This window comes from Scomber japonicus, chromosome 10 (genome assembly GCF_027409825.1).
Source record: "Scomber japonicus isolate fScoJap1 chromosome 10, fScoJap1.pri, whole genome shotgun sequence".
NCBI classification, from domain to species: domain Eukaryota; kingdom Metazoa; phylum Chordata; class Actinopteri; order Scombriformes; family Scombridae; genus Scomber; species Scomber japonicus.
The window spans coordinates 19,833,799-19,860,705 of NC_070587.1; the positions used below are offsets into that span (position 1 = coordinate 19,833,799).

General features: G+C 38.7%; 1 protein-coding gene across 2 annotated transcripts in view; it reads right to left on the reverse strand.

Moving 5' to 3' along the window:
* mbpb (myelin basic protein b) overlaps positions 1-26,907 on the reverse strand; it is a 46,588-nt gene that overhangs the window by 3,119 nt on the left and 16,562 nt on the right. Inside the window, exon 3 of one of the 2 annotated variants that reach the window (XM_053327117.1) lies at positions 16,860-16,929. In XM_053327117.1, coding sequence (XP_053183092.1) covers positions 16,860-16,929 — 70 coding nt within the window. Of the gene's footprint in view, positions 1-8,966; positions 9,083-16,859; positions 16,930-26,907 lie in introns of those variants that run through there. The other variant, XM_053327118.1, reaches the window with a different exon arrangement.

The window sequence follows — 26,907 nt, forward strand, 5'->3', positions numbered from 1 at the left end:
ACTCATTTTGTTTAAGTTGTGACCGTGTATGTGGAGCCATACTCTCCCGCACAGTGGCACAGTCCATTAAAATCATGAAAGTGCATTCTAACTAATTTATACGCTGCTGCTTACAATCATGTAACTATTTTTTTAATACCTTAAAGTAACTATGTTATATCATGACGTTCACTCTCAGGAAAGGGAACAATATAATTTTCCTCCACTGCACTGAATATCATTTTACTGCAAAGAGTACAATAAATAATACAGCTTCTGTCTTTCTCTCTAGTGAACTGCCCATGAGTCCTCTGAAATCATTTTCATTATCCATCAATTGTTGCTCCCTTTTTCTACATCCAGTGGTGTTACAATTCGCCACTGGAATATCAATAAACTACAAATTACAAAGAGGAAAAAAAATGGTGACACGGCTGAACTTTAATGGTCCACCATAGTCCACAATATTCCAACAAACACTGACTGCAGGTCCACAATGTTTGGCCATAAAAAGGTTATGTGCTGATGAGTAACTTCAGTTGACTGTCTGTGTGCTCTTATTAAAGCTGCATTAAATCAGAGTTTTAGTCTCCCAATGCACAAACTGACCATAATACATTTGTGTGTGGGGGGGGGGGGGGATTGATAGGATGGTTGATCAATGCTGATGACTCAGTGATTACTGAACCGGATGCTGACATTTCTGCCTAATCAGAACTCACTCTCCAACCTCATACTCTTTTGTGGAAAAACACAACCCCCCCTCCCACACGTTTTCAACTGCCTAATGATGAAAGATGGCAGATGACTGGTTCTATCCAAAATGCTACAGTGTTGTATTCATGTCTCACATAAAGCAGTATTCTTCTTCTTCCTGTATTTAGCATGGTGTTATTTACTTTTTAGAGATGTGATTTGATCCCTGCTTAGATTAGATATTTTCTCATCTGTATGGTGAAGATTAGACTGTTATTGGTTCCTTCACCACCCGTCATACCCTGTATCAAATAGCAATCAATGTTGCTGATATGCCTTGGTTGCTATTAAAGATACATTAAGTAGAAATAGACTAGGTAATGATCATTTTATTGCTGTTTGTGATTGTGATCAGCTGTTTTTATTTTGTTATAAACTGTATGCAAACCAAGCAGTCTTTATGAAAATACACAGTTATTAAATTGAATAAATCAATATGTCTGTAACAAAACAACAACAACAACAACAAAGGAGCTAAAAGTATCTTTGTGAAAGATATTCTAGGTGTTTTAGAAAGCTTAAGCCGAATGAGCAAAATATGATAGAAAAGAGTAAACTACAGCTATTCTACTAAGTTTGCAGTTAATGTGCTTTATGTGGAGAAGCAGGAAATTGGAACAGTATCCTTCAGTATGACTTGGAGCAACACGGCAGCCCACAGAAGTGCAATTAATGCAATAGGACATTCCCAGCATGCTTGATAATGAAGCTGGCAGGACGAGATGTTCTGGTTGGTTTGTTTGTTGGAGGTCTTTTTGCCTCATGGATATCTACGTATCCCGTCTTACTTTCACAAATGAAAAGCTCACTGTGCTGCTTTTTTCTCCTGCATACAGACAGTTTACCTTTGATGTTTCTTATTACAACTACCTGTTTTATTCTGTGGTCACTGACAGTTGTGTGCCAGCCTGCATTGCTCATTGTGCTGAATCTTTAATCAGACCTGGGCTCAAAAATTGCATACAATCACAATTCAGTCTTACTTTTAGTTTAGCAACTGTCATTTAGCCAGTCAATCAGCACCCAGCAGAGCACACCTAACCAATTTTTTCACTAATTGCAACAGTTTGTGCTGCTCAGCCTGACAATCAAGACCAATCTTTGGCGTAAATGTTTTCAGTGGGATTTGGAGTCAGTGGATAGCTGGAAACTCTCACCTTCAATGTAACAGTTCATGATTGATTGTTGCTGTGATTAAGCTGACATGTGACAGGATATTAAAAAGAGAGGGGGAATAATCTTTCGTGTCACACATTTGTTTTTTCACTATTATTTAAGTTGCTGCTAAGAGCAAATAAAGAATACAGGGGAGATAAAAAAAGCCAAATATGATGCTATATGTTTTGTTTTCATCTCTATAGACCTTCACTACATCAGAAACAACCTCTCTTCCTCCAGCTGCATTGCTATCACTGTGCAACTCTATGAAAAAAGAAGAACAACTTGTAAACAACACTAAGGGCCAATTATCTAGCAGTCTGACGCATAACACTGCAGAGAGAGGCAAGGGTCTGCCTAGAGTGTGCTCCCTTCAATTTGTTGGCTTCATAAATACCAGATTTATTTATACGTTGAAATCCCCAGATAACGTCAATTTCATGTCCATTGCCAGTAGGGTCCTTAAACTTTAATCTTTAATTTGCACTCTATGTCCTTTTAATGATTTTAAAGCTAATTTATTATTTTATGCTGCAATCTTATATTTAATTGCACAATTCTAGCATTTTATTTATGTCTTTCTATTTTTCTGTACTTTGTTTTTATTATGGGGGGGGGGGGGGGGGTTAATCGTATGTTTTAATGTTTCTGTTTTATGTAAAGCACATTGAGTTGCCATTGTGTATGAAATGCTCTATATAAATAAAACTGCCTTGCCTTGCCTTGCCTTAAACCACCAGAAAAGTGACAGTAAGGTAACCAGACAGCCCCAAACAATTCAGGACGGTCCAGAATTAGGAGCAGTTACCCCAAATCCTGTAATATTTGTCCTGAAAATTAGATTAAACCTGAATTTTGATTAGTTATAGCCTAATAGAACATTAAGTATGAATTGTTGTGAAACATTCTCTCTGTGGTGCCATCAAATGGGCAGTGTTATGTCTGTACATGAATTATTAATTTTGTAGTTATTTTTTAGCCAAATTCAGTAGTGAAATCAAACCATCCTAATGAAATGAATAAAATAAAATGATTTTTGTTACACACTGTTTCCATACAATACATAAATTCTGTTTCTTTTCCCTAATGACAGTTGACTTCTTGAACAAATACCAGAACATGTTTTACAGCTCCGATGACAATGCATGTGACCACCCCCACCCCTAACTCCCCTGGCCCAAAATTTCAAACATTCTCATTTGGTTACCCTAGAAGACAGTGAGGTCAGCATCTGCTACATATACTCTGTTACATATATGGCTCCGGATGTCTGCCTTCATTAGTACCAAGAAAGGCTGGCCTCATGAAAAAAAAAGACTTCTAACAAGAGGATGCTTTGAGTACCAAGCGCCCTGTATCATGTTTTTCAGTGAGACTTGGTGGCACCCGGAGATTCCTGACTGTCTCGTTAAAATAGAGGTGTTCTCACACATTCGCTCTGACAGAAACAAGCCGTCAGGGAAAAGAAAAGGAGGTATGCTCTACTTGTACATAAATGACAAATGGTGCAGACAGCCCCACTCCGCCCTAATGTTGAGCCGTTATGTGTCATTGTCAGGCTGTCCTACCTACCCCGAAAGTTTGGTAAGATCCCTCTGTTTATGTGCTTCCAAATCTCCCAAGTCAATACCTCAATGGCAACAAAACAGGTGATAGACTGTGTTCATGTCCAACTACAGTGCACCCCAAACACCACGATCTTCATCATGGGAGATCTTTATCATTGCAAGTGAAACACTGTATTGCCATGTTTTGAAAAGTATATTAAATGTGATATCAGGAAAAATAGGACTCTAGACAAGTGCTATGGTAACTTAAAGCATGCAGCCATAGCTAAACCACCCCAGTCTAATTTTGACCACAACACTGTTCACCTGATCCCCACATACATGGCAGCCCTACAGAGCAGTAAAGCCCTGGTTAAATCTATCAATGCATGAACAGATGACAGTATAGAAACACTAAAAGCTTTTTATGCATAGAGGGGGGATACCTTCTCCCGAGAGCTGAACCTGTAAAAAAACACAGAAGTTACTGCAAACAACATAAAATTCTGTTTTGACACTATGATCCCAACACAGATAATAAAAGTCTACCTCAACAAGACCAATGACCACCTATAACTAAAAACTGTACAATAGCAGTTGAACCAGAGGCTCAAAGAAGCAAGGGGACACTGTAGGGAGGTGATAAAGGAAGACCTTCAAACTAAGTAAAAAAAACACAATGGGACTTCAAATCCATTAAGGAAATTAATGAACTGGCTAAAGCAAATGAGCTGAATGTTTTTTATAAGCTGAAAACTGTTAATTGTGACATCATGCTAGATGGTATTGCTATTGATGATGTCAGCAGGCTAGATACTGCCCCTAAATCTATCAATGCTGTCCTTAAGCAAATCAATTTCAAATAGGCCACAGGTCCAGATGGTATCTCTGTTTTTCTATTAAGAACATGTGCAGATGAACTGACCCCTGCCTGGTGCCCCATTTTCCAGATGTCCCTACATTCTCACACTGTACCAACACGATAGAAAAAGGCAATCACCACACCTCTACCTAAGAAACCCTGTTGACTGGAGAATAATGATTTTAGACCCAATGATAAATTGGTTCATGGTGCGCAAACTACCAGCTGGATTTAGGCCCACAGCTGGATACCTACCAGTTTGCATGCATACATACATCGAAGCTGATAATGGGACCAATGGTATAGTTCACTGATTAAACACCTTGAGAAACCTGGAGCCTGTGCGAGACTGTTGTTTGTAGACCTCAGCTCAGCCTTTAACACCCTGCGGCCTCATGGTCCCCTGAAAACACTGTAACTCATTTCTGCACCCAGCATGTCAGGGTAAACAGGACCCTGTCTGAACCCCTGACAATCAGCAGTTATCCTGTTTCTCATGTGCGACACATCACATACAGTCAAATATGAAATTCAGAACTTTGTCCAGAGGTGCAACAAACATTTCTTTACCTTCATCACTAATAAAATAGAGGAGATCATGTTTGACCCAAAATCCATGAGAGGCCACTCACCACTGACTACCCATGACCAGAAAATAACCCAGGTTGACTCTTACAAATACCTGGGCATACACATCAACAACAAACTGACATGGAGTGTTCAGGTAGAAAATGTCTGCACAAGGGCCCAACAGCAACTACACTTCCTTCATTGGCTAAGGGTCTTTGGTGACAACCAGACAGCGTTGCTCTTCTTCTACCATGACGCAGGTGAGGGAATTCTGCAGTATGATATCGCAGCCTGATTTGACCACCTCAGTCCACAGTTGAAAGCCAAATGACCTGGCTAACAGAGAGAGCCATGAAAATCACAGGAGTCAGGCATCATCTCACACTCTAGGCTGCCTTTGATGAAACAATCATCAAACAGGTCCAGAAAATGATTTCAGACCCCAGCCATGTCCTCCACCCTAAGTACCAGCTTTTTCCCTCAGGCAGACGCAGGCAGAGTTCCCCAGTGCACGCTCAATCACTAAGAACTCCTTTGTTGCCAAGCTGGCCAGAGGAGAACCCCTGTAATGCTGCTTTTAATTTTAACTGTACACATGTACACTTTATGATGAATCCATGTGACGAGACTGCTTTACCTTAACTGCACTTATTGTATTGTGCTATTATGATAACTGCAGGGGTGTTGTAAGATAGGCAGTGTGTGATTTGTGCATGCAGTGTACAGATGACTGGCTGTGTACCCTATGTATGCAACATATCATTTGTATTTTTTTTAACAGCAGATGATGCATGTGTCCAAGACAGATTTCATTTAGGACAATAACATCCGTCTTATCTTATCTTGAAATATGTTTTTAGCATCTTATAATCTAGTCAAGACAATAGCGCAGTCTGAGGGTGAGCACATAATAGCCTGTTACCTTATCTTGATGATTTCACCATGACAACACCAAGATGTTCCTATGACAACTAAAGCGGCAAGATGGCCTGATAATGCTGGTGAAATTACAGGGGACAATTGACATGATCCAGAACAATTACCATCACTACTCCTACCTCCTGCACCATGTAGTAAATGGTTAGGCGAAGACACCAAAAACGGTCCATCTGAGAAATACAGCACTGGACAAGAGGAGAAAGATCAGCATCTACAAGGGAAGAGGTATGCAGGGAGTGGGCCTCAATCTTCTCATTTTTCCTCCTCTTCCTCAGCGTGAAGAGGATGTGTAGCCTAGCTTCTGGGACAACAACAAGGCCTGTGGTGGGACTGAGGCACGGGAAGTATTCTTCTGAAAAAACACTCACAGCTATGTGGCCCCGAACCAAACCTCCTACCCAAGGGCGAAAATCCCTCTGCTGCAACATTCATGGTGGATCTGAAGCACCCACAAGCCTGGAGAAAAAAGCCTCTCTCTGTCTCTGAAACCCCATCTGGTATTCAGGACGTTAGTCCTCCAGAGATTTTTCTGGACGAGATAAGAGCTGCCGCAGAACCACTCCCTTCTTCTCAACCCAAGCCCCGTTCATGACCCTTGACCTTCACTTCGAGCAGTGACTTTAAATAAAGACGAATGTGATTCTCACTTGACAGAACTGTTGATAACTGATGATATAGTAAAGACAACATTTAATTTATTTTATTAAAATATCTATATTTTCTCAAAATGCAAGCAAGAAATGTGGCATTAAGCATCGTTGGTTTGATTTGCTATGAGTGTTGCAAACTCCATTATATACACAGCAGTGTCAGAGCTGCTGTATTTATCCAAACAGCTGTGGGGCTAACCTTGCAGCTCTACCAAATATAATGAAAGCCCTGGACTATCATTGCCAACAGCTTCTCACATTGATTTGTTTACTGACAAACAGCAGCTATGTTCTCTTTCTCTTTCTTTATCACCTTGTTTTTTTAGAGAAAGGACCGGGACAGTGTTTTAAAATCGATAGGCGCTTGTGCCATTTGAAAGAACTAAGTGCAGAGATATTGTTAATTCTCTCCAGCACTGAACAAACACCCTGGCTATATGTCACTGTGCTACTGTTCGTCAAGTTTACAGCTGCAATGAGTCAATTGATTGATTGACAGAAAATGAATCGGCAACTACTTTAATAACAACAACTATTAAAAAACAGCCAATTTTCAGACATGAGGGTGAAACCATCAAACACTGGCAAAATACTGCTTGACACATTTTAATATTCTTTTAGCTTTCTGAGACTTCAATGTGGACTTCTGGATTAAGTACAGTAATAAGTAATACTGTGACTTCAGATTAATAATATTTTCTTACAAGCTCACTCATGAATCTTAATTTTGAATGTGTTAAGGGAGCCTGGTGTATTAATACAGTACTATATCTCTGTCATGACAGACGTGTTTGTGGAGGATGAGGTTTTCATTGGCAGCTGGTATGAATGGGTGTCTCTAGTAGGACAGTGGGACAGCACACAAGAAGAATAGAGCTCAATATGGGTTGATGCAATCAGCGTAGTACTCAGGGACGTTTCCTCACCCATGGAGACATGAGAGGTCAAAAGACATTTAACGTAAACGCAAGCTGGATAGTTGTCTCAAAGGCTTCAACTAAGATGTTGCACTTTGATTTGTTTTGTGTGACCACTGGCACAAGAAACGCATCATCCTGAGAGACTCAAATCCCAACACAATCTGAAAGTTTCAGCTCTGTCAAGCACCAACAACCTTAGCACCTTCCAAATGTTAAAGAAATGTCACAAACAATAAGTCTTTTTTGTTCTAACTTTTAATACCTTAGAAACTGTGTAACAAGCTGTAAACAAACTGCTTCCATCTTTTTCAAAATATGCAAAAAGGTCAGGCTTGAGCTTCTCAAATGTGACGATTTGCTGCTTTGTTTCTGTTTTATATAACTGTACAAGGAATTTCTACATCAGAAAACATCACTCTGGGTTGTGGGGAACTCAAAAAAATGTATCTGCAGATTGATAATGAGAATAATCGCAGCCCTGTAACAATCATCCGTCATCCATCAAATATTTTATTCAGATCATATTGTAAATAAATCAGAGTGGTATTAAGCCTGTGTAGCCATCAGCAGTTATTTGAAGAAGCCATTCAGTGTTCTCACACACCAGGTGGCACAGAAGGTTTATAATGCACCAAAGCATAAAGTATTGATATGGAACAGTGTAATTTGTTGGTGGAGGATGGAGTCAGATGGATTGAGATGCTGCAGGCCCTGTTCACACTGGCATTGAAATGAATCTTGGGCAATCTGATCAAAAGTGGACAGTTTTATGCAATAGCACTGAGGAAGCATTGGCCCTGTTAATGTTATATTACAATATTTTATCCCTGTATAAAATCCTGACACAATTGCATACACATTTGTTTACACTTTAAACTTTCTGAAACTGACAAACGGACAAGCACACTTCATGCAGCAACTCGCTAGGTGCTAGCGGAGCAAAGAAAGTGTGCATGTTTTCTACTTTGCTCTCAAGCTTTTTTATTCGTCACATTACATGCATTGCAATATTTCCTCTGGCGCTTTTTTATGTACAAACAAGTTAAAAAAAATATGCCTTGAGGCGTGGTTGGACAAGACATAGCATGAATCCTGCCTTTTAGCCACATGAGTTCACAAATCTAATTATACGTGTGACATTATTAGATATATTGATATTGTGAATACTGTTCAGCGAGTGGTGGTAATATAGATGAAGATAAAAGCTATCTAACAACAATACATCAACTAACACACACACCCACAAACACACACTACCAGTGAGACAAAAGTTTTGCTCACCAGCATTGACAACTCAGACTTTTTCAAATTTGGACCCAAGGCGAGTCACCAAAGAGCCACTGAGGTCTCTGCCATCTGGTCTAGGTGAGCATGAATGTGGAACTACCTCTGTTTAGCATCTGCCACTGTGGCCCCAATGATAAAATCAAATATGAGCAGTGAAGCAAAGTGCAACGACTAGCAGTCGATCATGACACATCTAAGGCGCAGTGCAACGCCAGATATCAGTTGTAATCCCTCTCAGCTGAATTAAGACACAGTCTGGATGTTTGGGGATAAACCATATTGCATAAAAATGTCACACACTCCGTGCTCCTCCACAGCTGCACTTCCACTTTAAGCTGAGTTTGTTTTCCTCCAAAGGGGTAAAGACTCCAGTTCATCTTGTCTAACATATGGGATGCAGTAGCTAGCGTAGCGCTTTTGTACTCTCTTGGTTACCCATCATCCCCTCCCCTTTGACTCTTGTAGCCACAGACCCACACACCCACACACACACACACTCACTGATTGTCCTGCCAGATGGTCAAGGCCAGATGACGTGGTCTCCTGAACTCATGGCTACAGTGATGCACAAACTCTTACAACATGGCACACAAACAAACAGATGTAGGGAGCCCAGAGAGATGATGTGTAACCACAAGAAATGCAATCAGGATTAAAGCTGCAAGCAGGAGAGGATGAACATGCCTTTATAATCAAGAACACATTTAGGGGAATGCAGAGAACAATCTGCATGCCGCACAAGTTGTAGCCTTTGCATTTTTCCGTCGAGTGGAGATCATCCATCTGAGACTGAAAGAAAAAAAGCTGAAAGAAAGGGAAAGAGATCAGAGGCAAGAAAGTGAGGTGAAAGGGGAGAAAGGGAGAATCTGAACAATGGTGTCAAACCGAAGAACACTAGTCCAGTGATGGATGCTGCCCTTTAACAATCACAGCTTTTGAGGGGGAAGGAGGTGCTTCATGTTGGCAGTGCCAGGGCCCGTACCAGCCCGTATCTGCCTCCGCCACAGAGACAAATGACTGAGCCACTGCACTTTTACAAGTATACCACTGACAAAATGCACAGCAGGGACACAAACACACGTATTCTCAATGCTTTGTTACATGCACACTCAGCAGTGCTGACACAAGCACAGTCAGAATGTAGAGTACGTGCACACAGAAAAACACATGCGACAAGCATATAATTGCCTTAAAGTGTAGATACTAAATTATCCAAATGGATTTTGAGGGTCTAAGAGAAGAAAAAATGAAGGGGGCAGGTTTTAAAGGATATAGATTAAATACTATATTCCCTACATGAATCTAACATTATAAAGTGACTTGTACTAGCCTGAAAGCTTGCATGTTTTACAGAAGATATTTCAATTCTGCAACTAAAAGTAGTCCATTTGTTTTCAGCTGCAGAGGCCAACAGCCACAATAATAATAGAAAAAAAGACTAATTCAGAATATTATAACTAAGCCAGTCCCACAATATTATCCCCTATTCCAACGGATAATTAATTTTGTTTAATGATTGTAAAACTAAAATTATGAAGATGTCTGTACAACTTTAAAAACAACTCACAGCTCTTGTCTGGGGCTCAAGGATATCTGTCTGATTAAGTAAAAATCAATGAAAGCCGTGTACAAACAAAAGCTTTTTCTTCTACCTTTTTATCCACTGGAAAGTATTACACTCTGTTTTTACAGCACACAATAAATCCATCATATGAAGAATGAAAATACAATGATTAGAGATGAAAGCAGAGGGAGCTGTATGAGCTAGAGGAAGAGCACATCAGTGAATGAAAACCCAGCTGTGTGCATCACAATCGATGCTGCATTAACTCAATCCAGCTCTTCATCCTTAAAAACTCAACAAGATATTATGGGGGAAAATTGAATTTCCAAAGAGTGGGGAGTCTGGGATGTTCCTCCCAATCTGTCACAGCCAGAACTAAAGAAGAGCTCTCTAACTAAACCCAACAGGCTCTGACCAAATCAATGCAATGTGAAGCAGCCTGTTCCACCCTTAAGAAGGCCCAAATGCAATTAGAGTGGAAGTACACAGTGCATGAAGTAAGCTATAACTGGCTTACTCCAATATCATTCAATTTGATAGTAGCTCAAGTGTGACCTTGAGAAGGGATGAATCTGACATGAAAACTGAGGAGTTTATGTTATATCAATAGATTTATGAACTACTTGTTTGCTCAGTTTTCCCATTAAATGCTATTATGTTTTAATAATATTGTACCTCTTAAGTTTTAGGAGGAACATTTGAATTATCTTTGTTGCTATTGGAAGAATGTTAAGTGTTACTGCATGAAAGAGAGTTTCAGAATACTGATAAAACGCCACAATGATCCAAAGCTTTTGGGTGCTGTAATTGTATACCATATGTTATATCATACGCCTCACATTTCTGCAAGTTATTTTCCTCATTATTATTATTAATGTATTTTCATTATGTGCTTAAATTAATTCTTTGCACTGCCTCTGGCAAACTGCATTCTTGACATTTGGTGTTAAGCTGGTATTAAAAACTTTATTAGTTTGATTATTTAAAGCATCTAAAAACTTTTGAGTGGGTGGGAGAACACTATTTTCAGTAAATTGCATGGCAGCCAGTCAGAAACTTGTTCAGAATGCACATGTATGTGCTACTGTAGTTCACTAACAAACACTGTTTGTATGTCTTCAGTGCTTGTGTGCTATACAATTCTATTGAACTATTTGTTGTTCCTTCAGAAAAAAAGCAAACAAACCTTGACCCTAAATGGTCTAGAAGTGAATTTGCCTGGTGCAGCAAGAACTGAAGTGAAGTTGAGGTCTGCATGAGTTGAAAATATTTCAACCTGAGCAAACAGTTTGTGCTTATCTCAAGACATACAGGGATGAAAGAGTAGAGAGACTGGAAAGAAAGGACAGAACAACCTTGAGTTTCTGTTGAGTTCTGAGATCAGTCAGAGGCTGAACTGAACACAAACACACAGAAACACTGCACCAACCAAGTTGTACATGGTTGTATATGTCTGTACAGCTAGTGCATTGGCTGTCTGAAGCATTGGCTGTCTAAAGCGAGGTAATATTCACTTTGATTTCTGTGTTAACACACCACTAAACATGCAAAATGACCAGAATGGCTCTTTATGCTGCCTCGCCCTAAATGTTGGTCAAGCAACCGCTGCTATGACCATCCCATTTTGTTCTGACCCCATGGATTTTATATCTACCACTGCTGTTCATTTCTCCTCAGTTCACCCTGGGATGATGAAGAAACAGTGACCCAGACAGAGTCAGGATGGAACAGGCAGACAGATAGATAGAGGGGGTCTGTTTTGCTGAGTAGGGGCCTGCTGCAGCCTGGGCCAGGTAATGGAGCCATAATGGGCTTTTAACAGCCGCACAGCTGATGGTGGTGTTTGCCCTTCAGTGGAAAAGCAGTGCAAACAGGAAGTGCAGCATGGAGACATCCCCAGACACTGGACAGGCCTGGATGAGTCATGACGCCTGCTGATGACAACTAGACCAAAACAGGCTCCAATAAAGTACAACTAACCTGCCCGTCATAAACCACTCACACCATGTCAATTTGGTGGAAATTCCTTTTATTTTCTTTTGCCTGCACCCTGAATCAATTTAATGGTGTTAAATTAGTTCAGCCTTGGTGCACCGGTCAGAGAAAGGTTATAATGTATCCTAACAGCAATGTTCCCTCGGAAGGAGTTACCAACTGATAAGGAAATGGTATTTTTACACACTATCAGAGAGCAGTGGTGATTGAGCAAAGAAGCAGTTAAACATTAAGCATCAAAGTGAGATCTACACATGAATACCATGGCGCTCCAAAGCAGCTTTCTGAACAATAACTATCAGACAAAACTAACTAAGCTATGATAGAGCTTCGATTTCCACTTAGCCTTCTAACAAACTTTAATTAAGCCAGAGTGATCTTTCATTACAGCTTATAAGCTTTTACTTAACTTTTCACGCACTGTCTTCATGTAAAAAAAGAATCAATCTAATGATTTCTCTTCTTGGTATATGCATAGATCAATAACGTTCACTTTGAAGTAAAATCCTTAGCAGACCTGAATGAGCATGGAGCCACTGCAGTCAGATCAGGTTTTAGGTTTACTTTATTTGTTGCTTACCTCAGTTTTCTAAAAAAAGACCTTCATTTGAAACCTGTATACTAATACATTCATGTTCTCATCAGGAGCTGCCAGAAGCATCTGTGTGAGGATGACAGTATTTCATCAGTGGTTATTCATCACTGATGCAATAAGCAAGCTTGGTTACAGTTATAGTAACCTACTGTATTTCAGATAATTTCATGTCTGTGCCAGGTTAAAAGTACTGAAACTGCGTGTTGTGTGGGTGGCTGCTTTGAAGTATCACTTGTGTCAATGGTGGATCCTCCAAGTCTGCTCCATACTGATCAATGACAAGTGTTTTAGACAAGGGACATTAATTAGCTGCAGAAGAAGGAGTATATCGAATGGCTAACAGATCAATGTGACGAAGTCTCTGCAAGGTACAGCTGATAATAAAACATCAGTGAGAACAACAAGAGAGTGTGGTGGTTGTCTATAAATTTCCCTCCGCACAAGGAGGCAAAATTACATACTAAAACAAGCTGTCACAACCTCAGAGTAGACACCCTCAAATCCAATCATGCAAATACCATCATAACATCGACAAACACACTCTTAGACACACTCTTGAACAAATTGATTTTTCATAATATTAGATATGTTGACCTTTCTTTGAAAAACAGTTGGTAAGAGTCTCCACCCTCTGATTTAGTTAAATGTTACATAATTGATCAATGCTTCACTGAATTTGTATTAGAAGACCCGAGCTGATGCAAATGACTCAATCAGTATTTCATATACTGATTATTTATTCTCATTATTTTCAATAAATTAAACTCCGGGCCAGTATTGGTGGTACACATATTACTGAGCAGCTACTGTATACTACCAAGTGTAAAGTGTAAGTGTAATCACAAACTTATAATAAACGATAGAAAATGATGCAATGGCTTGTTGTGTGGAGTATCTTTTTTGCTTCACCTTCAAACTGAACTTGACTAACGGACCATAAATAAATCAACCAACTTTGCTCATATTTAGTAAGAATTACTTTCATGGTAATGTGGCATTAGCTACTCAGACATGATATTTAAAAGTGGCGCTATGTTTATTGATAACATCTATGTTATGACAAACTGCTAACTTTTACAACTGATGATGTAAAAGTTTGATATCTGCCTGACAACACTGAAACTTAATACTGAAAGCTCTGCACCTTAGCTAGCTGCTAAAATTGAGGTTAGCTTAATGCTACAGGAATAGATGCCCCAACTGTATCGCTTTTAGATCCCAATTAAGGTGATATGATAAGTTAAATACAATGATAAGATGCACTTTAAGTTTAATTAGAAGGTTCCAACTAACTACTAACACTAACAGTACTGCTTATTAAATATCAGTGTTGATCATTCTACTATCAACTACCACAAAAGCTAGCTGCTAACTACCCATCTTGAAGTGACGGGATGCATTTAGCCAAAATGTTTCTATTAAATGCTCTAAATGCTCTACCTTTTCAAACATTAAAATCTCTTGACTAAACCACTTTTAGCTAGTTATAAATATTACAAATGGTGGCATTTGGATATTATCCAGACAGTTGAGAGTTCCATTTGGTAGTCTTGCCAACTCAGGAAATTAATGTTAGCTAATTAGCCACAGAGGAGTACATTGCCAGTAATTCTTTCATCTCATTTAGCTTGTTAAAACCTTGTTTATAATGTTAGTAACGCCCTACATAAATCGTGGTTTCTGGAAGTAAGAAATGTAATTGTTTGCATCTACAATTTTGGTTTGAAAATGATTTAACATTTAGGAGCTAGTCAAAATAGTAAAGCTTTAATTTTCTGGCAGAATGAACTACCAACTTTTCCTTTCCAGAACTTAAACCTCTCTCTGTTACTTGGTGTGATCATCTTTTTGGCACACCTCTGAAAAAGCAGCTACGAGAAGCCTATGAACACAATATGTCTGCAGTTGATATTTGGCTTCGGAAGTTTGGTGATGACACATATTGTATGTGTGGATAAAAATAATTTCCTCCACCCTGGGAGATGCCTTGGGCTGCATCTTCAATCAGCTTCTATCATCAGAACTGACAAGAGCCAACAGGAGGCCTCAGAGGCGCTAATGGTTTCACTCATGGTAACAAAAAAAAAAGACATGGAGGATGATGGTTTTATAAGGTCTCTGTAAAATTGGCATTTAAAATCAGTCCTGATTGACCTTTACTGTTCTATAATTTTATAAAAGAGCAATTATGCATGCAGTGTGCTTGAATTACATATCCCAGCAAAAAAACCAATCTGATTTGCCGTTGACAAGAATTAAATCAAAGCTGATGCCTATTTTTTTTTTAAAGTTGTCTGCAAATATTAATCGTTGATCCTAATATGTGAAACCATTGAAATCAACTTAGGGCCGACCATTGGATGTCCTCTTTGTTGTGCAACAAACTCTGCCCTCATCTGCTGAGTTGCAGTATTACAAAAAGCCCTATTAGAAAGAAAACTTCTCCAAGAGAAATAGTGTGAAAAAAGACATTTTCAAGTAAATGGAGCACTGACTTCTGACATTTTCTCATAATGGGGAATGGTTCCTTTCCAAAAAAAGTTGCATTCTTTATTGGTAACTTTTAACTTTTCAACAGCCAGATTGCTTATTCCAAAATATATATCACCCTGCAGGATTAGAAGCCTCTGAGCCTGTATTGTGAAGCAGGAGCCTTTAATCATTGTCAAAAATGAGATATTAAGTCAAGATAGCTCAGTTAAAGTAACTACCAGGTTGATGTGGATGTGGATTTCAGACATTTCAGGATCCAGTTTCAGTGCTTTCCACAAACCTATATTTCACTGAATGATACATAAATGAACAATTGTTTAATAAGAATACAATATCTCAATTTAGATATATATTAAATTCACTCCACACCAATGTCCTCCTGCATTGAACATATTGATTAGTAAGTGGATGTTTACACCCTATAAGGTTTTACCTGTAGGAACTGACACCTTAATGCACAGGCTTACCAGGGCTTAAGCTCTGGGCCTCCAAAGCCCTGACAGGACATGAATTTAAACAAAACAAAACAAAAACACTTAGGCTACTATCCACTATGGACTATTAGTCATTCAGCCTATGTTTTATACACAATTAGTCAAACTGTGTTATCAGTGTCTTTTATATGTTGCATTAAGGAAACATAATTTATTATTTCTGAAATGAATCTCTTTAAATGCTTGTTTGAACGGAAAGGCAGCATCTCATTGCTGCATCCCACACTGATGATCACAGGTTAAAACAGATGAAACTGCTCAAATCTGGTGGCAACTGGAAGTGCACCAGTACACAGTTTCTACACAAGGTATTTTCCTGCATGGTGTGTGTCCACCGTGACAGCGCAGGTTAAGTTTAATGTGAATATGGGACACTTTTCCTTTACTCAAAATAATGGTATAAAATCTGCTGCACTGTTAGATACATTTTATTTCTCACATTAAAAATAACAAGAAGTAAATGCATCTTACTCAGCACACAATGTCAACCATGTAAATTGTTAACTATGTATTCCGTACATGTTTTCAATGGCTGCCATCTCTATGAGCAACCACAACGCACAACCACAGTCACTATTAGATCACATTGGCCTACTTGGCTCATAAGCTAGCTTTGTTTTGACTTATGACTGATGTATTGCCTTATTTTACCTTAATATTCGGTTTACTGATTAGGAATGCACTCCATTTACTATTTAGGGCTGTCCATTGATAGTGTACTAAATTAATGTTGCTTTGGCATATTGTGAAGGGAGGATGACGGAGGCTCAGAAATGTCCGTAGCCCATTTTGCAATCTATTTTCATTCTGTTGATGATGTTGGAGTTTCTGAGGGCAACAGTCTGTTCTATAGTGATGGATTTCACTGATCAAACTATCAACTTTGTTTATTGATTACCAACCTGGATATAATACATACACACATAAAAACATAGAATATCAAACATTGAAAAACACATTTTGTGTGCCAGATGTTTTGTATAGGAAAGCAAATTCTAAATGTTAACATGAATGTAAATGAAAATTGAAAGATGTGGTTTAACCTCTTACCAAACACTTCATCTTGTGATTCAGGTTCTGCTGCTGTTATCTGCTCTGCTTCGGGTTCAGGTGACGAAGCCTTTAATAGGAACACAAAAACAGATTGAAGAGGTGAGGTGCTGAGGTGCCATGGCAACAGAGCAGAGACAGACCAACAGAACGAGTGAAACAGTGTGGGGGAGAGACACAGAGCGAGATAGCTGCTTATATTTAGGCTTTTAGCTTTATAATTACAGGAGATCTACACTCAGACCTCTTCATTTAACATCAAAAGAAGGTGCTACAAATTTTTAAATCACATTACATACCGCACATACTTAGATTTGGACATTTTGATCTCAATTCTAAAATCTATATGCTTCATCAGCTGTATTCATCAGGCTTTTTACACAGAATGTATTCTGTTAAACAAGATTCAGGCTACCTAGATTATTCTTGTGATGTATTTATTTGTTTTTATTTAGCTTTCACTTGTTCTTTTTCACTCAAAACATGAAGAAGGCAACATAGTCCAGGTTGGACCTTAACTGATTCTCCAGCCAGCTGCAGCAGCTGTTGATTTAGCTCATCCACCTCCTAAGCACATCCTTAACTTGCAAAGTATCCCTTTTGGGCATTAGGTTGGGTCAAAATCCAGGCAGGATTACATTCCATCCAAAAATGAACCCCTACAGAATTAGTCTGTGACTGAAGTGTTCAAACCTGTCATTTGGTTGAATTGAACAGATTGCTATAAGCATGTGCAGAGAATCGAGATAATCTGCAATCAGAATTGAAGATTCAAACCACTTGTTACTGAATGAACAGTTGATAACAAACACTGCTGTGAATCTCTCCTTCTGGGATTAATTTGGCACAGCTCTTGATCAAAAAAGTATGTGATTCAACTAAAAACAATGATTGCCTTTTTGTGTATTGTTTTAGCTGCAACTGCCTCTCTACTCTTGTCTGTTTCAGGCTGTTTGAATGCAGGAGCGTATAATTAAGCATCATGCAGGCTGAACTGTTATACCCTCCTGAGTCACTGGGTCATCATCAACTCATCTCCTATGGACCTTCAAACAAGTCCCTGTGTCTTATTTATTTCTTTAGCCGTTCATCACAACAGGAGGTTACTTGTTTCTTTTAGGAAACTGGCTCCAAAGGCTTAAAATATCTGCACCTTGAATAAACCCTCTTCTGAATACCCTCCTCCTCCCCAACAACAATGTATGACTTACAACCCAAGCTTCACTTCAGAGTGGATTTGCCGGCATAGGGAACCAACACAAGCATTCAAAAGCTGTGGGCATACTGCTCAACATTAAATGAGAATACAGAGAAGCACGACTGGGTCACTGTCCTGTCAGCTGAGGGGAGGTGTACACGTGTGGTGAGCAAGCACTTACTAATGCAAATCACTTAAAGGTCAACGAGTGCCATGCTTTTGAAATGATGTAAAGAAATGATGTTAATAGTTTTGATATAAAGAGATCCAGATTCAATTATAGAGTCTAGACGATTATATGTAAGTGTGTACAGGGGTTGATATAGCTTGACCAGGTGGAAATACTGATCTCATGCTAATACAGCACACTCAACTGATTCAAATGAAAGGAAAGAGAAGTATGTAAGAGCAAAGGTCTCCTATGTTGATTAATAAGAGATCCTCGATGACCGCAGTACAAAGACATGCTTTAGAATGACCATAAAATAACTTTGATCAATGATGAATGTTGTTATCTAACACAATTTGTATTGAGAATAGGGCAGTTTTAGCCTACTAATCATGTGATCGCTTGAGAGCAGCTCTTAAAGGTTACTCTACAGCTTAGATGTTGGTATGAGCATAAGATGCTTGAAAAATGTTTGTTGTGACCTTTTAGTTAGGAACTTTCTTTGCTCCTAAATTGTCTCCTGAGAGCATTTTTACATGTAAAATTCTTAGAAGTTTGGAAAATGCAGGATCTGATCTGTGGCATCTGAGATAATGAACACAATGGCCAAACAGGTGGATGCTCAAAGGCTGATCAGGTTGACATTGTTGAAGTCGCTCAACCAATGGGAGCAACATGAAAGCAAGAGACAGAGACAGAGAGGGAGAAAGGGATGTTTGTGGATTGATACACTTTATCACTGCAGTCCTACATTCTGGCATCAATACTTTATTTCCGTCATTAAAGCATTCAGCATTCAGCCTTAGTTGGATTTTGTCCACATACACCCACATGCATAGACACAGCTGTCTTATCTCTCTCTTCAGCCTTGTACTTTCTGTAAGTGCCGAAAATTTACGATGCAAACAAATATAGATTCCAGGAAATTAGCAAATGATGATGCACTGAACAACCTTAACAGAAGTGTACCTTAACATAAGTGAAATCGTCAAATACGAATGCTGTTTTGCTCCTTCATATAATTCAGTGGAGTGGATATTTGAGGTATTTTAAATGAAATGTTATCCTCAAACAACCAGCTTTCAGCTCTAACTGCTGGGTACATACTACCATTAGCTTGTTGCTACAAAAAATATTACTCCATTCTCCTCTACCCCTCATATCTGGCTCTGATTATTAGCACATCTCCTGGTAGGAGGAAATAGAAAAGAGAAAAAAACATATCTGGGCAATTTGTTCAATGTTGTCCTTGCTCAGCAGCTGCCAGTGTGACTTCACACCTACACGCCACTGGTGGCTTATTAAATATAGCTCTTGTTGAGCTTCCATAGACATGAGTGATTGAGACAGTGAAGCATTACTTGACCCCGGGGTATGTAAAGCAGATCAGGAAAGCACCTCAATTAGGATCACGCTTGCCAATTATCCATGTTTTCCTGAGAGATTCCTGCCATTCTCTGCCCTCACCTAGTGACGTTTAGACTTACTATTTGTGCTAGGATTGACCAGTCTCTTAGAATGATTATCTAATCACAGCTTAGCAACTCACAGTCCGAACCAATGTGCATGGGACTGTAGTGAAAATAAAGTTGTCATGTTTTGCCTTTCCCAAACCAAAAACACAGAAGTGCAATTAATGGAATATATGAGGTGTAACTACCTACCTACCAACAGCTGATAACATCTACTAGAAACAGCTGGTCTGTCATTTTAGCTTGAAACGACAAGCCAGCTTTTGTCTACCTCTGTATGAAGTCAAGTGCCCATTGTTTCAAAAAACACTGAGTGAATTTAGAGTGGTAAATATGCCACGTTTTTGAGAATGTGAGAAAAGAAAGCGTGACAGGTGTAACAACAGAACAGTAGGTGGCAGGGTTAAGTGGACGGTGAGTTACAAAAGAAAATTATCGTAAAGTGTATTATGAAATGCTGCTGTTGTGTCTTGACTATTTCGAATTTTTACTGCCTAAAACTATTTATTTGACAGGTGTCTTAGACTATCACCCGTAGCCATGATTTTTGCTCTTCATCTCCACTCAGCCCAGTGTTGCCCATTCAATTTTAGAGTACTGGATGGGGTGTAATATATCCAAGTACTCCTTACATTGCAGTAGAGAGAGGGGAGAAGAGAGCAGTGACTTGAACACCTTTCAGAATTCGGTTGATTTGAGACTTTCAAAAGGAATCCAAGTTCCTCTTCTTCTCTGCGTTTGGGCGATTGCTGTGCCCTTTACTGTCTTATCCTGTCCACTGGAAGAAATAGAGTGTGCACACCTCATCTCACTTTTTCACAAAAATATAAAAAGCAATAAACACAGTGGAGTCTCTGTAGCTCTACCTTTAATATGAAGTTTTAAACTGTGATAATGTTCATCAAAAACCAAAAGGACCATTTAAGATATCTCTTAAATGGTCCTCTAAATCTCTTGTCTGTTCTTGGAGCTGTAAGGAATCCAATGTACCATGAAGGCCAAACTGCCATAGAGCAGTAATACAACATTAAGAAACTGAGCAGTGCAAATAATTAATAAAGCCTAACACATACAGCATAAGGGATTGGTATATGTATGGCTTAGTTACATATTTTGTCCAATCCAAGCATGAGTAAATGCATGGTCAATAACCTGAATTGGAACTTGAGCTCTAAAACGCTGTTTAAATGCAACTGTTCCAGCTACTGACTATGGACCTGATTTACTAAAGGTTCATGATCCAGTTATTCTCAGTAGATCACCTGCAAATCAGACCCAAACAGTACAAAACAATAAACACTTGGAATGGGAAGAGTGCAGATTATTTAGATTATTAGATTATGATTCAGATGTGACTGTTTCTGTGGTCAGATCTCACACAGAAGAACAGCACAGACAGGAACAAGCCTTTTGGGCTGATCACAATGCAGTGCTCTAATTGAGTACAATGGTAGAGCTGATAGTTCCTGAAAGCTGGTGGTCCTCTAGCTGAGACTCAAGCTCCCTCATCTGGAGACTTCAGTCCTCAATTCAACAGTTTCAGTAAGAGGACTTTATCAAAATCAGATACAAAGTAGCAAGTGAAAGAAAGGAGGACTGACAAAGTAACATTTAATTGTGAGGTAACACTGTAATCTAATCTCTTCACCATGTTTGATTCTGAGCTGTACATAGAGTCTCTGTACAGCATGGATTAACTACTTCACATGTATAATCTAAAGCCCCTTTTCTACAGGATTGAATCAGGTAAATCTCACTTGTTACTTTTAATTCCATCTGGTGCAACCAAGTCTGGGACAGTGTTCAGTATTTAATTAAAAATGTCTTTGTAGTCACTGGTTTTCTGACAATTCTGGAAAAGAGCAGTAACTTTTAATTTAAACTGTTAAAAAAAGGAAAACAGACCAACATGACATGACTGTGACCTGACAAGCACCTTCACCTACATTCCTTACTCGGGGTCAGTAAGGTGAACACACTAAAGTTAAGACAAAAGTCACCCTCAGATACCATCAGTTACTCATCAATGCAGTCCAGTATGATGCATACAGTAGTAATGCAAAGTATTTGGTAACAAGTGTATCAGTTTATTGTTGCCCCCACCTTTGCTTGCCTATCTAATTCTCTTATTCTCTTATCTTATTCTCTTAGCAATTTCATACATTTCCCAAAATGACTTGCGACACCATCTGAGGATGTGCAAGTAGTTATATTTAGCTGTAGGTGGACAGAGCTTATGACGGTTGCAATTTTGAGTTGTTTTTCCAGTCTAGTTGAAAGTTACCGTGCCCCTTTACTGAGTAATTATTTAGTTGCACTGTTCTCTGGTCTATTGAGTTTATTATCAGTAGAGATATTCACATTGACGTCTATTCTGCGATGGATTTATTTCTGATTGTTCACCATCAGTAGAAAATGATAACTCTTAAGCCTTTGATACTAGGGAGGGATGCAGCAATTAGCAATGCTACAACAAATTCAGGTGTACAGAGTTACATGTCATCATGAGAGTGACTCATGTAGTTGTGTTTGAAGTAGGGCCTGACCGATACTGAACTTTTGGGGATGATACAGATATAGGGAGTAAAATAATTCTGAACAATATATTGGCTGATCATAATATATGTATAGAAAATATAGATAAACACATATTTGTTTGTTATGATCCCTTAAATGTAATGTATCAAGGTATGATATTTTACAGTTTAACAATAAACTTTATCATATAAAATGACATCAGTGCACTAAAACATTAAACTTCTCTGGGAATTTAATCATTAGAATTATCTAACAACAACATATGAATATATTGAACTTGAATTAAAAAAGGGGTAAAATATACAGTATAAAGGGAGACATGTCCTGACAATGACTGATGGATCCAACATTGAAGCTTTGTATCGATCAAACAAAACACCATAAATCTTCAGTGTGAGAATATTTTAGATACATAAAGAATGGCCAGGGCTGTTCATGATGACGGAGCTCCAATTTGTAAAACTTGCCACTGCGATCCAACGATCCAACACCTCAAAAACAATGCAACATCTTCAAGATCACCATCCAGCTATACAAGCTCAAGTGAAGGTAATACACTAAGTAATAACTAAGAAATAACTAAAAAAAAAAATTTCTTTTGTGGCAAGTCACATGGGATGGAATGGACTACATTCATTCATTTGCACACATATTCAAACGCTAATGGTGGAGGCTGCCATGTAAGGTAACAACCTGAGGATTGTACTGCTGATCTTCCCATTAGTGGATGACCCACTCTACCTCCTGAGCCACAGCTGCCCCTAAACTTACTGGTATTCCCAGGCGGAAGTACTAACCATTGAGTTGGTAGGGAATTATCAGAGAGGTATGAGTTGGGTTATCAGTTTGACCTAGACCAACGGCAAAGCAAGAAAAGAAGTATTACACCTTTAATAAATTACAGCTGACCTAAACAGCATGTAATCCCCTCAAGGGCTTCGGTGCAACCATTTACATCCTGTTGCTCCATCCCCTGTGTTGAGTAAATGCTGGTACAGTATGATAGTTAATATGCCAGGTGTAAAAGACTAGGATTTTATAGACTTCCAACATGGGATTTAATTAACTGCATTTTAGTAATCAATAACTGCCCCACCAGAAAAAAAAACTTTAACCTTTACTTTACCAGGCAAGCCATTAAGAACTTATTAATAATGACACAATGACAACACTTGAAAGGGGAGAAGGAGGGTTTGTAATAAAAAAGGAAATAAAAAAAGAAGAAAAGAAGAATGACTAACTAATCAAACAGAAGTCAAACAATTACAAGTAAACCATTCACAAGTATTAATCAAACAGAAGTCAAACATTTACAGGCCCTTAAAAATGACTGAAATGCAGTTATGCATGTGTTGGATTTAGTGGCATTTAATGTTAGAGGAAGACTGCCTATTGTACTTGTAAAATTGATAATAATTGTGACCATATATCCACATCAGTAATATTTCCCCCTATTGATCAGCAATGTTCATTTTAATCTTTCATTAATAATAAGAAACAGTTAAAGCAAAAATCAACAAATAACATATGGGGGGAAAATATATTAAAACCTCAAATTAAAAAGTACTCATGATTTTATCCATTTGTAGTGTTGTGAAAGTAATGAATTCATAATAATCTTGCATCCCTACTTGATGCCCCATCCTGATGTGTGCTGATATCTGAAATAGCAGAACAATCAATTTGTTTCACTGTAGCTAAGGAGGAAATATCTCAACATGATGTGTCTCATGGTCTATCATTTACCAGTTATCTGCATAAAGGACACATTTAGGCCAGAAATTCAAAAAGATGATTTTTCTTTGAAGTAGTTTTTATGTATTGTTAGTTGCATTTTGTTCCCTTTAGTGTGAGTCCAGAGAGTACGATCGTACATAATGAAAAATGACTGCAATGAAAAATATTTGTAGACCTGCAGTGAAAGTGAATGTCTACCTCTTATATTATTTATTGGAGAATTTAGAGGCGTTGCATGCAGTGGCAACTCAATCTGGCTAGATCTGAGTATACTATGCTATGTGCCTCTGCAACTCAGTATTGACCACACAGCATCCAGACAAACAGAAGCAGGGTTTCCTTGTTATCCTTTTATTTCCTCTCCTATGAATGGAAATGTGCTGTGGTCCTAATTTAAAATGCTTTGGGGATTTTAGTTGTTCCAAAACTATTATGGTGCGCACTAACCAGAGTACAAATATTTGGATTTAGGAACATTCGAGTAAACTTTGTGCCTCTGTTTCTGCTCTGGCAAAAACTATCCAAAGCAGTGTTTTAATACTGTAAGTGAGTTTTAAAGCTCTGAAATATCAGCGGTGTGAACATTTGAGATTGCTCAAAGACAGACATTTTGTCAGAGCAACTGTTAAAGTGTGACAAAAGAGGCATGGGTACATTTCACCCTTCCTGTAATGATAAGGGATTGGGAGAGGGATCACGACTCAGACAACAGCACCTAAACACAACCTGCCTTACTCTGTCACGCTCTGTTCCTGTTTGACTGTCACCATGACAACTGGCTGTTTTGCCAGACCATTAAATTGACTTTGATGTCACCATAATCAAGCCAAAAGGAAGGGGGGAAAACAAATGATAGATATGGAGAGATATAAAACATAATTATCAAGCTAAATAAACTATGCTGTCTTAGTGTGACACACTGCCCTGATGCCTATCCTGGCAGCTTCACACTTGACAAATTAATCCACTTTTCTTTCTCCTGCTCTTCCATCTCCAGAGTGTGCTTTGCAGGCAAAGGAAACAAATCATCTGTAGGCTGAGCCATCAGCCTCCCCGCTGGTTTGGGCTCCCCTTTGACTGAACTGATTCATGAACGGAATGGCTGTTTTCACAGTATAGACTGGGATGTTTTTAAAGATTCTTGTACTGACTTAGATTTACTAACTTTCACTGTATTGAGCTACATTACCTTCTGTGAACCAATGATTATTCATAGGAAGACAATGACATTGTATCCAAATAATAAGTCCTGAGTCAGTAATTCCCTCAAGAATACTGACATTCACGAACAAAGAGATGCTCAAAAGTTGGTGAAGAGGAAATAATGCTGGCCAAAATCTGGTTTAAAGACAACGATGAACTTGAGAATGGCAATTCTTGCTCTGCCTGGAGGGAAATCAAATCTATGGTGGGAATTCAGGACAAGGACAAGAAAAAAGGGTTGTTTAAGCCTAATAAGGCTGACCCTGTTCTCACAGAGGAGTTGGACCACTTTTGTTGTTTCAGGGGGCAGTCAGATTTAGATTGATGAAATGGATGTCTCGAGAACACTTTAAACAGACAAATATGAGGAAAAGTCATAGGCCTGACTTAAAAACAGGCTTTGTTCTTGTGTGGCATTTTAACATTTACTTTCCAGCTCTTCTTATCACAGAATAACGTTCCCATGTCATGGAAAGAATCCATTTTTGTTCTAGGGTCCAAGGTTCCATCACCAAAGGTATTGGATGATTATTACCCCGTGGCACTAACATCATTAGTTATAAAAGGTCTTGAACAAATTGTGAAGAGGAGCTTACTGACCATGACACAGAGCATAATTCACCCATTCCAATTCACATAGAGAATGCCACAGAAACATTGCTGGATTTTGTTGTTGGGCACCTTGAGAGCTTTGTTTGGCATTCTGAAATATGTGGCATTGACTTTGGCACAATATGATGGCTGGACAACTTCCTGACAAAGAAGTCACAGAGAAGCTGTGTTAATGACATTGTGTCAGAGGTCCTGATGTATTTCACAGGATCACCACAGGGGTGCGTTTTGTCACCCTTGTTATTTGCGCTCCACACCAATAACAGCCGGAGTTTGAGTCAAGGTTAATAATTTGTGACTGTCAGCCTCCCCCAGCCTTGGACAATTTCATCAAATGACGTGATGACTCATATTTGCAACTCAATGTCAAAGACAAAAGAGACACTTATTGACTTATTGACGTAAATGTTAAACCTTCCTGTCATGGCACCTACTTTTATGATTGGAATAGTTGTGAAGACAGAAAGGCAATATAGGTACCTTGGTACCTTGACATAATTACTTTTGATGTCAACACTTAGTCAATCTACAAAAAATCCAATCAGAGAAGTTTTTCTTGAGAACATTGAGAGGTTTAAATGTTGACAGATCACCTCTTGAAAGTGTTTTAATATTTTTTTTTATTGAGTCAGTCATATCTTTTGCAATGATTTGTTTGTTCGGCAACCTCAGTGTGATTAATAAAAATAGGCTGGGAAAGATTGCTAAATTTCACGTCAGACCACTGGCACCAATGTGAAGGATTGTGCCTGGTGGACCCTCAACACCCTCTTCACACAGAGTTTCTACTCCAGTCATCAGGGAGGAGATAAACTTTCCCTAGATGGGCCAAATCAAACAGATATCTGAGATCAGTTGTTCCCATGGTGGTTGGGTTTTTAAATAAGCTGTAGGCCTAGCTGCCATTGCACAAAAGAATGATGGAGTATTAGTGCTTTTATAGCTCACTGCAACTTTATTATAATGCCATCCACTGTATACTTATTACATGTATTTATATCTTTTTTTATTTATTGTATATGATGTGTATTATTGTGTTGACTTGTGTTTGTAAATCAAATTGCCCCTAGGGGACAATAAAGTCAATCCAATCCAATATTTTCACAGACACAACCCCTC